General features: G+C 47.6%; 1 protein-coding gene across 2 annotated transcripts in view; it reads left to right on the top strand.

Moving 5' to 3' along the window:
• Positions 1-11,037, top strand: part of CLPX (caseinolytic mitochondrial matrix peptidase chaperone subunit) — a 52,621-nt gene that overhangs the window by 29,686 nt on the left and 11,898 nt on the right. For both annotated transcript variants that reach the window (XM_015412015.1, XM_015412014.1), the window contains 4 exons: positions 791-967; positions 4,387-4,551; positions 5,693-5,781; positions 8,252-8,416. In XM_015412015.1, the coding sequence (XP_015267501.1) occupies positions 791-967; positions 4,387-4,551; positions 5,693-5,781; positions 8,252-8,416 (596 nt within the window). The remainder of the gene's footprint in view (positions 1-790; positions 968-4,386; positions 4,552-5,692; positions 5,782-8,251; positions 8,417-11,037) is intronic.

Genomic DNA, 11,037 nt, shown 5'->3' with positions numbered 1-11,037 from the left:
TTCCAGCTCTCCAGAGTCTCAGGCAGAGGTCTTTCACATCACCTCCTGCCTGGTCCTTTTAACTGGAGATGCCAAGGATTGAACCTGGGACCTGCTGCATGCCAAGCAGAGGCTCTTCCCCTGCGCCACAGCCCCTCTTTACAGCTCTCCAGAGTCTCAGGCGGAGGTCTTTCCCATCACCTACTGCCTGGTCCTTTTAACTGGAGATGCTGGGGATTGAACCTGGGACCTTCTGCATGCCAAGCAGAGGCTCTTCCCCTGCGCCACAGCCCTTCTTTACAGCTCTCCAGAGTCTCAGGCGGAGGTCTTTCCCATCACCTACTGCCTGGTCCTTTTAACTGGAGATGCTGGGGATTGAACCTGGGACCTTCTGCATGCCAAGCAGAGGCTCTTCCCCTGCGCCACAGCCCTTCTTTACAGCTCTCCAGAGTCTCAGGCGGAGGTCTTTCCCATCACCTACTGCCTGGTCCTTTTAACTGGAGATGCCGGGGATTGAACCTGGGACCTTCTGCATGCCAAGCAGAGGCTCTTCCCCTGCGCCACAGCCCCTCCCGTGTCCCTGCGCTGGCCATTCCAAAACGTTTATCTAAACCCAGATCCTCCTCTCACCTTGTATTGCATGGCCCCCTTCAGTGCTGTGGTCTCTTACGACTTTCATGTCCATGGAACGATTCTTGGAGTTGCATTGGGGGGGGGGGGACCCTGTTAAAACCAGTTCTTGTGCCTGTTCCGTACTATTCTAGGTGGGGCTAAGTGGGTGCTCAGTCAGGCCGTCCTTTCTGAATTTCAGAACTTCTCCAGATCGCTGGTATCAGTCCCCACGGCAACGCTTTAGGGGCGTCGATGCAGCAGCAGGTGAACCAACAAATGCCCCAGGAGAAACGGGGAGGGGAAGTATTGGACTCTGCCCACGACGACATCAAGCTTGAAAAGAGTAACATTTTACTGCTTGGACCAACTGGATCAGGTATGTACAAGAGGGCATCGCGGACAGATTGCGTATCGCGCAGGCTGGTAAAGGTAGCACAAAGAGAACTGAAATCTTATTTGGAAGAATGTACATTTTTTTGGAAGAGAAGAGATTGGATTTATACCCTCGCCCGTCACTCGGAGTCTCTGAGCGGCTTACAAACTCCTTTCCCTCCCCCTCCCCACAACAGACACCCCTGTGAGGTAGGCGGGGCTGAGAGAGCTCTGACAGAATCTTCTCTTTCAAGCACAGCTCTGACAGAACTATGGCTTGCCCAAGGTCATCCAGCAGCTGCAAGTGGAGGAGTGGGGAATCAAACCCGGTTCTCCCAGATTAGAGTCCGCACACTTAACCACTACACCAAACTACCCCACCCTTCACTACCCAAAGGATTCTCAGAGCCGTTTACAATCTCCTTTCCCTTCCCGTCCCCACAACAGACACCCTGGGAGGCAGGTGGGGCTGAGAGAGCTCTGACAGAAACTGCTCTTTTTCAAGAACAGCTCTGACAGAACTATGGCTTGCCCAAGGTCTTCCAGCAGCTGCAAGTGGAGGAGTGGGGAATCAAACCCGGTTCTCCCAGATTAGAAGAAGAAGAAGAGATTGGATTTATACCCCACCCTTCACTCGGAGTCTCAGAGTGGCTTACAAACTCCTTTCCCTCCCCCTCCCCACAACAGACACCCCTGTGAGGTAGGCGGGGCTGAGAGAGCTCTTGACAGAATCTGCTCTTTCAAGGACAGCTCTGACAGAACTATGGCTTGCCCAAGGTCATCCAGCAGCTGCAAGTGGAGGAGTGGGGAATCAAACCCGGTTCTCCCAGATGAGAGTCCGTGCACTTCACCACTGCACCAAACTGTGCCGTTGAGTCATGGCTGACCCACGAAGACCCCAGGGGGGTTTCAAGGCAGCAGAGGAGGCCACCGCCCACCTCTGCATAGCAACTCTAGTCTGTCCAGGTGGTCTCTCGTCCAAGTACTGACCATGGTCTGTCCTGCTTAGCTTCCAGTCTCTGCTAAGGTCAGGCTTAGGATGGGCTATTAGGGCTGCTAAGTATGCTGTTGAGTCACAACCAACTCACGGTGACCCCTGAAGTTCCACTTTGTGGAGTTCTCAAGACAAGCTATGAGCAGAAGTGGTTTGCCATCGCCTTCCTCTGCACAGCGGACGTTTGCCATCACCTTCCTCATCCAAGTATTAACAGTGGCCAACCCTGCTTGGCTTCCAACCCCCCGGCATTATGGGGCTATTTGGCTGGTACTTTTTAGCAATAGGATCCAAAGATTGCTACTGTTCAGCAAATGCTCCCGCTGAGCTGTGGCGTTTTGTGAACAAAAATTCTACTCTGTGAGCGACTGGCATTAATGTTGTGAGCGAGCGATTGGGCTCCTGCATAAAATAGTTTTGCTCTGGAGCCATCCTCCCTGAGCGAAGACAAAAATCTGTGAGCTCGCTCACACTAACTCGAGGGAATACTAGGTGGTACAACTAGCAGTTAGGTAAAACAAGATGCCTCTTCAAGCAGGACTGCGGAGAAAACTGCTGCTGTTCCCTGCCTGAAGAAGCGTTCTGTTCGCACCTTGAAAAGGTGCTGCTCACGTGCTCTACAGCAGAGCTCATCTACTTTATGAAGATTTCCCTATTTTTTAACCCCAAACTGTTTTGTCATTGGGACCAGTACAGCCACTGCTTTTGCAACCTAGGCAAGCCGGCATCAGCTACAATAGCCCTGAGCCACTCTTGAACAGACTGAACAGACTGCATGCACACGAAAGCTGATACCCAGAATAAAACTTGGTTTTGGCGTAGTGGTTAAGTGCGCAGACTCTAATTTGGGAGAACCACGTTTGATTCCCCACTCCTCCGCTTGCACCTGCTGGATGACCTTGGGCAAGCCATAGTTCTGGCACAGCTGTTCTTGAAAAAGAGTGGTTTCTGTCAGAGCTCTCTCAGCCCCACCGACCTCACAGGGTGTCTGCTGTGGGGAGGGGAAAGGAAAGGCGTTTGTAAGCTGCTCTGAGACTCCTTTGGGTAGTGAAGGGCGGGGTGCGAATCAGATCTCCTCCTCCTCCTCTACTTCTTCCTCTTCCTCCTCTTCTTCTTCTTCTTCTTCTTCCTCTGCTTCTTCCTCTTCATCTTCTTCCTCTGCTTCTTCTTCCTCTGCTTCTTCTGCTTCTGCTTCTTCTTCCTCTTCTTCCTCTTCCTCTTCTTCCTCTTCCTCTTCTTCTTCTTCTTCTTCTTCTTCCTCTGCTTCTTCCTCCTCCTCTTCTTCTTCCTCTTCTTCTTCCTCTGCTTCTTCCTCTTCTTCTTCTTCCTCTTCTTCTTCCTCTTCTTCTATTGCTTCAGGCCAGGATGGCTGCCCTCCTGAATCTATTTTCACTCCACGTCTTTCAGTTTCTGCTCTCTCAGATCGAGCCATCCTGCCTAAAGCCTTCGAGTCCTGGTGCAGCTTGTTCCTGGACCAAAATAGAAAGTGTTCCGCCAAGGCCGGATTACAGATTTTGTACACAGAGACCATGAACCGTGTGGGATTTAACAGCAACTGATGAATGAGTGTGGCACAGCTGGTGGGGAAGGGAGGAGGGCTTCACCTTGAAACCCCAAGCGGCTGCGACAGCCGAAAGGCAAAGCGTTTTACGTGATACATGTGCTCCAGCGTATCTGGTTCTGTGTGTGTGAGAGAGAGAGAGCGCACACGTGCACAGGGCTTTGATAATGCTTTAATCTGCCTTCCAGACAAAACACAAATAAACCAATGGACTTTGTATCTTATGTATTCACAGCGCTTACGTTCCATTTTCCTTCCCAGCCGGGGCTCAAAAACAAGTCAATTACAGTGGGCTTGTTTGGCCTTTCTTATGCATGTTTCCTTTGGCTACAGACTAGTTATTTACTGAACCCTAAAATGGGTGTGCTCCATAGCAAACAATAAATGCACATCTGAAATCCACAGTGCTTGGCTGGATTAAAATCGTGTTATACTTTTAAGTGCCAACCTAGATATACAGTAAATACCAGTGGATTAAAAACTGAACATGCGATCCATTTTCTTTTCTTTTTCTTTCTTGCCTTTATTTCTTACTATAGCAAAAGTGGAAGTGCACCAACAGTAATAGTTGGGAGCAGTGTTCCCCCTAAGCTGAGTTAGTGTGAGCTAGCACACAGTTTCTTAGCCTCCGGCTCACACCTTTTTGTCTTTGCTCAGGAAGGAGGGGCTCCAGAGCAAACTAATGTATGCAGCAGCACAATCGCTTGCTCACAACTTTAGTGCCAGTCACTCACAAAGTAGAATTTTTGCTCACAAGGCTCCATGGCTTAGAAGGAGCATTGGTTGGGAGGGGCAGATGTGCACTGTGCAAAGAATGTCTTTGATTGTGAATGTTAGGGTTTTCTTTTTTTAAAAAATTAAAACCTAGGTAAGACCTTGCTGGCTCAGACTCTCGCCAAATGCCTCGACGTCCCTTTCGCAATCTGTGACTGCACCACTTTGACTCAAGCGGGTTACGTCGGCGAAGACATCGAGTCTGTCGTTGCAAAGCTCCTGCAGGATGCCAACTACAACGTAGAAAAAGCTCAACAAGGTAAGGCTGGGCTTGTCTTCTCCACCCACCTTCCCAACGCAGCATAAGAATGTACTAAACTGTCACTTGAGATGCTGCCGGAATTCGGAATCAGGGGTTAGCAGTGCTGTTGTCTAGTATATCTTTTTAATCCAGTTCATCGCCATGTTGAGACTGTTCATGCACAGCTTACATAACAAAGAAATGCATGTGCCAAAAAATCAGTTATTAGAAATTCTATATATATTTATATATATAGGTCGAAGGTCAAAGAAGACGGGGATGGCAAAGGATGAGATGGTTAGACAGTGTCATCGATGCAACGAACATGAAATTGAGCCAGCTTCAGAGGACGGCGGAAGACAAGAGGACCTGGCGGGAGCTGGTCCATGGGGTCGCGAAGAGTCGGACTCGACTGTGCGACTGAACAAATATATATTTATAGATATTTCATTTTAAATTACTCACTGTAACATAACAAATATTCTGTTTATTTCACTGGCTGAATTTATTTTGTTTGGGAACCTCTCCTCCCCCTAATGAAAATGGTATCGTGGAGACATGCTTCAGATTTTTGAAGGGAGGTTCCAAAAAATGATTGATTTTCCATTGGAAGTCACTGAGGATTGCTGTATCTGAATGATACCTTGTGGATGTAGACACGTATCTATGAAATGTTGAATCCAGCATGATTCTTGAAAAAAATATTGAAACTGATTTATAACCGGAGGTCCGTCAAGTCGGCGGGCAGAGACACTCTATGTGAGGAAACACATCCTCAGAGTTAAAAGGACTCTTTTGAAACGGTTATTACAAAGGCGTCAATGAAGAAACTTTACCTGTTGAATTTCTACTTGTCAACTTACCTGTGATACGTTTCATAGGAAAATGTGTTGCGTTACAGTGACTAATTTAAAATGAAATATCAATAAATATATATATATAATTTTTAATAATTGACTTTTGGCACATGCATTTCTTTCGTGGTTAGCACGCACTGCTGTGCCACTGCTCTTTATTTTGTATTGTACAGCTTTCGTAACAGGCAGCATTTTGCAATATGGCTGCAGCAGCGTCGCTCTGCCGACCTTTGCCACGCACAGCCTGTGCTTCTCTTTGACAGCTCAGAATGCCCCTCCCATTAATTGCCTGTGATTTACAGGAATTGTTTTCCTGGACGAAGTGGACAAGATTGGCAGCGTGCCAGGCATTCACCAGTTGCGGGATGTGGGAGGAGAAGGAGTCCAGCAAGTAGGTATCACGAGCGTTGCCGTCTCGAGGCAGAGAAAGCGGTTTTTATCTCCGTTTCGTTTTTGTTTTAAGACAGCTGAGCTCTAAATTGCTCTCCGGTGAGGCTAGAAGTGCCTTGTTTCCCTGAGTGGGATGGTTGAGACCGTATCTTCAGTCGGAGCCACTCGAAGGTGGAAATGGATGGAGGGGGATAGGACAGCTGTGCCAGATGTCGGGGCTGCCGACATTCGGAGAAGTTGTATTCTTTTGGCTCAAAAGCCAGTCGAATCCGACTCTAGGGATGCCGTGCTCATCTCCGTTTCCAAGCCGAAGAGCCAGCGCTGTCCAAAGACATTTCCGTGGTCATGTGGCCGGCATGACTAGACGCCGAGGTGCACGGAACGCTGTTACCTTCCCACCAAAGCCGTACCTGTTTATCTACTTGCAATTTCTTGCTTTCAAACTGCTCGGTTGGCAGGAGCTGGGGCCAGAGATGGGAGCTCACTCTGTCACGCGGCACTCGGGTCTCGAACTGCTGAACTACTGACCTTCCAGTCTGCAGTTCAGTGTCTTAACTACTTGAGCCACCGCAGCCCTGGTGAATAGAGGACCCCAAAGACTAACAGAAAGGGTATCTTCAGCTCAGGAAGGTGGAATTAGTGGAAAGGAGTTAATTTAGTCTGGTGCACTGCTCCAATTATATAACTCTTAAATTATTACCCGCAGTCTTGTATGGGGCACCGTTAGGACAGCACATGATTGTTAAAGGCCTTGAGAGACTGCGAATGGTTTTTTTCCAGAAGTATATTGGGAATTCCCAGTTGTGTCTCCAATTCGGTAATTAGATTAGAAATTGGGTTGTGCTCCATACAATTGACTACATGGAAATAGACTATCGAGATGTGGTTTAAAATATTCTTGCTAGAACCCCCTAGTTGATATAGTATGCCTTATGAGGCAAGACTCATTTTTATCATCGAGCCTTAATGCTTCTTTTGGTAAAATGAGTTGGGATTTTTGACAGATGATAATTTAGTTAATTATTATTCTGATTGCTTATTGAATACAATGGGCAAAGTTATTTAATTGAAAGATTGGTTTGGGCTGCTTGGTGATTTGTATAGGAAGTTTCTGCTCTATATTATGGGTGTATTCCCACTACTTGCCAACTATTGTTTGCTAACTATTTAATCACTATGCAAACCCCTAAATATAGATGTTTAATTGTATTAGCAAGATGCAGTTCGCCTCCAGTAGCTGAATACATTGGAAGGCTTAGAGCCATTCCCTGGATGGAAAAAAAGTGTGGCATAATAGAAGCTGTGTCACACACATTGTTATATCGTCCCTTGTTTGTTAAAGCCAGGCATGATTGTATAGGTTTCTGCCCCTCAAGCCTGTCCAGGAATGAGGGGAAGCCTATACTTTTTCAGTACATTACACAACAACCCAGAAAGGTAGGCTATCCTCTCTGGATTTCAGAACAATATGCCACCAGAATCCCTTTTTAACTAGTCCCGGCTTTCCCCCAAGGGAGGGATTCCAAACCTTTAGGTTAGCCTCTGGGACAGAACACACTAGCACCTCCTCAGAGATGCACTCTCAATGCTCAATGGCAGCGTGCAGCCAGCCAGGCACAGGAAAATAGACTTAGAATCTCAGTTACAACGTCAAAGACCAGTTAGAAACAAGAATAGTGTTTATTCAGTCAGAGCTTAGCATAGACCAGAAGGATTTCAAAACAAGAAAGGGAAGCCTATACAGTGATATATTGGGAACTTTTATTAATAACTGCCGTTCAGCGTTCCAGCACATAAATTGTTGTTTTCAAATTACATGGATGGTTGCAAGCTGTTGCTGAATTTCTTGCACGTGTTTTTAAATAGTTCTAATATTTAACTATTTATTGATTTGTTTTTGTTTTTTTCCTTCTCCGAATCCTACCAACGTATGGTTGAAGAGATAGGGAATAATAAAATTAATTTAGCCTGGATCCAATCCCTTGTTCTTTTGGGGGGGACTTTTCTTACCTTCCGTGACCCCCTACAGACAATCAGCTAACTCTGTAGCAGGCAGCGTAATCCTTGCCCTATCTCCTTGGAAGTAATTGGACTGTAATTGCCATATCTCCTTGGAAGTAATTGGATTGTAATTGCCATATCTCCTTGGAAGTAATTGGACTGGCTTCAAGATTCGAATCCCCACTCTGCTGTGGAAGCATACTGGGTAACTTTTGGTGAGCCGCGCACTCGCAGCCTAACTTACCCTGCAGGGCTGTTGTGAGGATAAAATGGAGAAGAGAACATTATATAAATAAATTAATTAATTTTAAAAATATAAGGTGTGAAGTGGGGAAGAAATGAAACAAAAATACAGTCCTCCTAGCTGACATATGCATTCGCCTCGTGGCACCGATTCGACTGTGTACATAATAAGCATTCTGTCTTGAGTACGAAGACGTTTCCTCACCGGCTCTTCCATTTTTACTCAGGGCTTGTTAAAGCTACTGGAAGGTACAATCGTGAACGTTCCCGAGAAGAATTCCCGTAAGTTACGTGGCGAGACCGTGCAAGTCGACACGACCAACATCCTCTTTGTAGCTTCTGGTGCTTTTAATGGTCTGGACAGAATCATCAGCAGAAGGAAAAACGAAAAGGTAAGGAAACGAGGGTGACATTTTAGCTGCGCAACAGCTGTCTTTGTTTCAGTTCACTTCTCTGAAAAGGAGCAGCTTCACTGTGCTGTTCTCTCCATGCCGCCGCCGGAGACCCCAAGAAAACCAAAGTTCCAGGCAGTTTTAGAAGAACTGGATTATCTAAGCCAGGGGTCCCTGACTTTTGTGTGCCTGTGGGCAGCCTTGGAATTCTGACACAGCATGGTGGGCGCAACCAGAAAATGGCTGCCATAGAAGAAGGAGAATAATAATAATAAATAATAATAATAATCTTTCAATTTATTGATCGCTCAAATCCTTGCAGAGCTGCTGGCTCTGAGCGATTTACAGTTCCTCATTTCACAAGGGACTAACAATTCTTTATAGGGGTAAGCGAGGACAACACATATAATCTTTTACATAGCACACGTTTTGCAGCCGACGGGGATTTGTTCAGTTGCAACTCAGACGTGATCCTGACGACATTCTTCCCACTCGGCTTGGCTTGGCTGGATGACGTCAGCTCTTCCTCTCCAGGACTCTTCGAGAAGAGGAGATTGAATTTATACCCTGCCCTTCGCTACCTTAAGGCGTCTCAGAGCAGTTTACAATCCCTTTCCTTTCCCCTCCCTTCCCCACAACAGACACCCTGTAAGGTCGGTGGGGCTGAGAGCTCTTTTGAGGACTGCTCGTGAGAGAACAGCTCTGAAAGAACTTGTAACTGACCCAAAGTCACACAAGCAGCTGCGTGTGGCGGAGGGAATCAAACCCAATTCTCCCAGATTAGAGTCTGCGCTCCTAACCACTACACCAATCTGGCTCTGAGGCAGAGCCCACCCTACAATGGCTGCTGTTGCTTACCTTCAGTCACACAGTGAAGATCCTTGTCCCGTGGTGGCAACTGCTTCCAAAGCAACATTCTAAAAAACCTGCACAATCAATCAAATCTCCAGTGGCCGCTCAGAAGCTTTGCTGGGCAAAGGCCCCACCCGGCCCCGCCTGTTTCCTAAAACACTTGGTGGGCACTGGGCACCACGTTGGGGAATCTCTGATCTAGACCCATTTCGATTCAGATTTGGGTTTGGGATGGGAGTCACATTGGCAGTGACCCGGATTGACTTCCTTTGCTAGGAGATGGAGACTGGGAGCTGTGTTCCTGTTGACTTTCATGGACCTCTTGTGGGTTTATCCGTCTAGAGAGGCTGGCTGGGGTGGGGTACAAGTGCTTCAGGGACTCTGGTCTCACCTGACCAGCCATTTCCAGAAATGCCGTTCGTCCCCTTGGCATTTATCTCCTCCCCCGTGTTGTTTCACATCTACATGAAACCAGTGGGGAAAGAGAATAGAATCACAGAGTTCGGAGGGTGTCAGGCTCTTTAGTCAGTTCACACCACACAGGGCTTCATAAGAAGATCACTGTTTATTAGTGGATTCAGTTCTAAAGAACAAGTGTACAGCTTGTGTCAGGAATGGCCGTCTGTATAAGGGCCTCTGACATAGTAAAATCAAACACCCCCCCCCCCCATATGCATAAGCCAATGGTTACGTCTCGTGCACGCAAAAGCTAGCAAGCAAGCACAAGCCGTTGACTTTCCCAGCCGAGAAACTGCAGCTGGATCATCCACAAGGTCAAGCATAAGATAGCGCACAGTAGCTGAGCAGGGTAGAGCTGAGAACGAGTAGGAGAATACCCGCACACATTCCAGATCCATGACAGGGCTACCTGACAGAGGGGCCCTTCAGGCCATCTAGTCCAACCCCCTGCTCAGTGCAGGATCAGCCTAGAGCAGTGGTGGCGAACCTATGGCACGGGTGCCAGAGGTGGCACTCAGAGCCCTCTCTGTGGGCACGCTTGCCATCGCCCCAGCCAGGCCCAGACCATCATTAAAGTGTCGAATTCTCTGCCAAATAAGTTTAAGCAAATGAAAGCATTTGGGATTGCTTCCCTTACTTTGTTTGGATCGTCTTAAGTTAATGTGTGAGTTGTTTTTTTCTAAAGTAAAACCTCAGTATTCAGGTTAAATTGCCGTGTTGGCACTTTGCGATAAATAAGTGGGTTTTGGGGTCGCGGTTTGGGCACTCGGTCTCTAAAAGGTTCGCCATCACTGGCCTAGAGCATCCCTGACAAGTGTTTGTCCAGACGCTGCTTAAAGACAGCCAGTGAGGGGGAGCTCACCCCCTCCCCAGGCAGCCGATTCCACTGTTGCAAGACACTTAATAGAAAAAAAGTTTTTCCTAAGACCTTTCCCACCCTTAATTCAAACCCATTCTTGCGAGTCCTCTCCTCTGCCACCAACAGGAGAAGCTCCCCGCCCTCCTCTAAGTGACAGTCCATCTAATATGTAAAGAGAGTAATCATGTCCCCTCTCAACCTCCTCTTCTCCAGACTGAATATACCCAAGTCCCTCAGCCTCTCCTGATAGGGCTTTTTGGTCTCCAGGCCCCTGATCATCCTCTGCACCAGCCCCATTCTGTCCGCATCCTTTTTGAAGTGAGGGCCTCCAGAACTGCACACAAGACTCCAGGTGCAACCTGACCAATGGCGTGTACAACAGGATTCTGACATCTTGCAATTTGGATGTTATGCGTCTGGTTTACCCCCCCCCCCCCCCCCCCCCTTACAA

The sequence above is a fragment of the Gekko japonicus genome, unplaced genomic scaffold (assembly GCF_001447785.1).
Source record: "Gekko japonicus isolate JY-2015 unplaced genomic scaffold, Gekko_japonicus_V1.1 scaffold864, whole genome shotgun sequence".
Classification (NCBI taxonomy): domain Eukaryota; kingdom Metazoa; phylum Chordata; class Lepidosauria; order Squamata; family Gekkonidae; genus Gekko; species Gekko japonicus.
The sequence above is the reverse complement of the archived record's forward strand: the minus strand, read 5'-3'. Positions and strand labels throughout refer to the sequence as shown.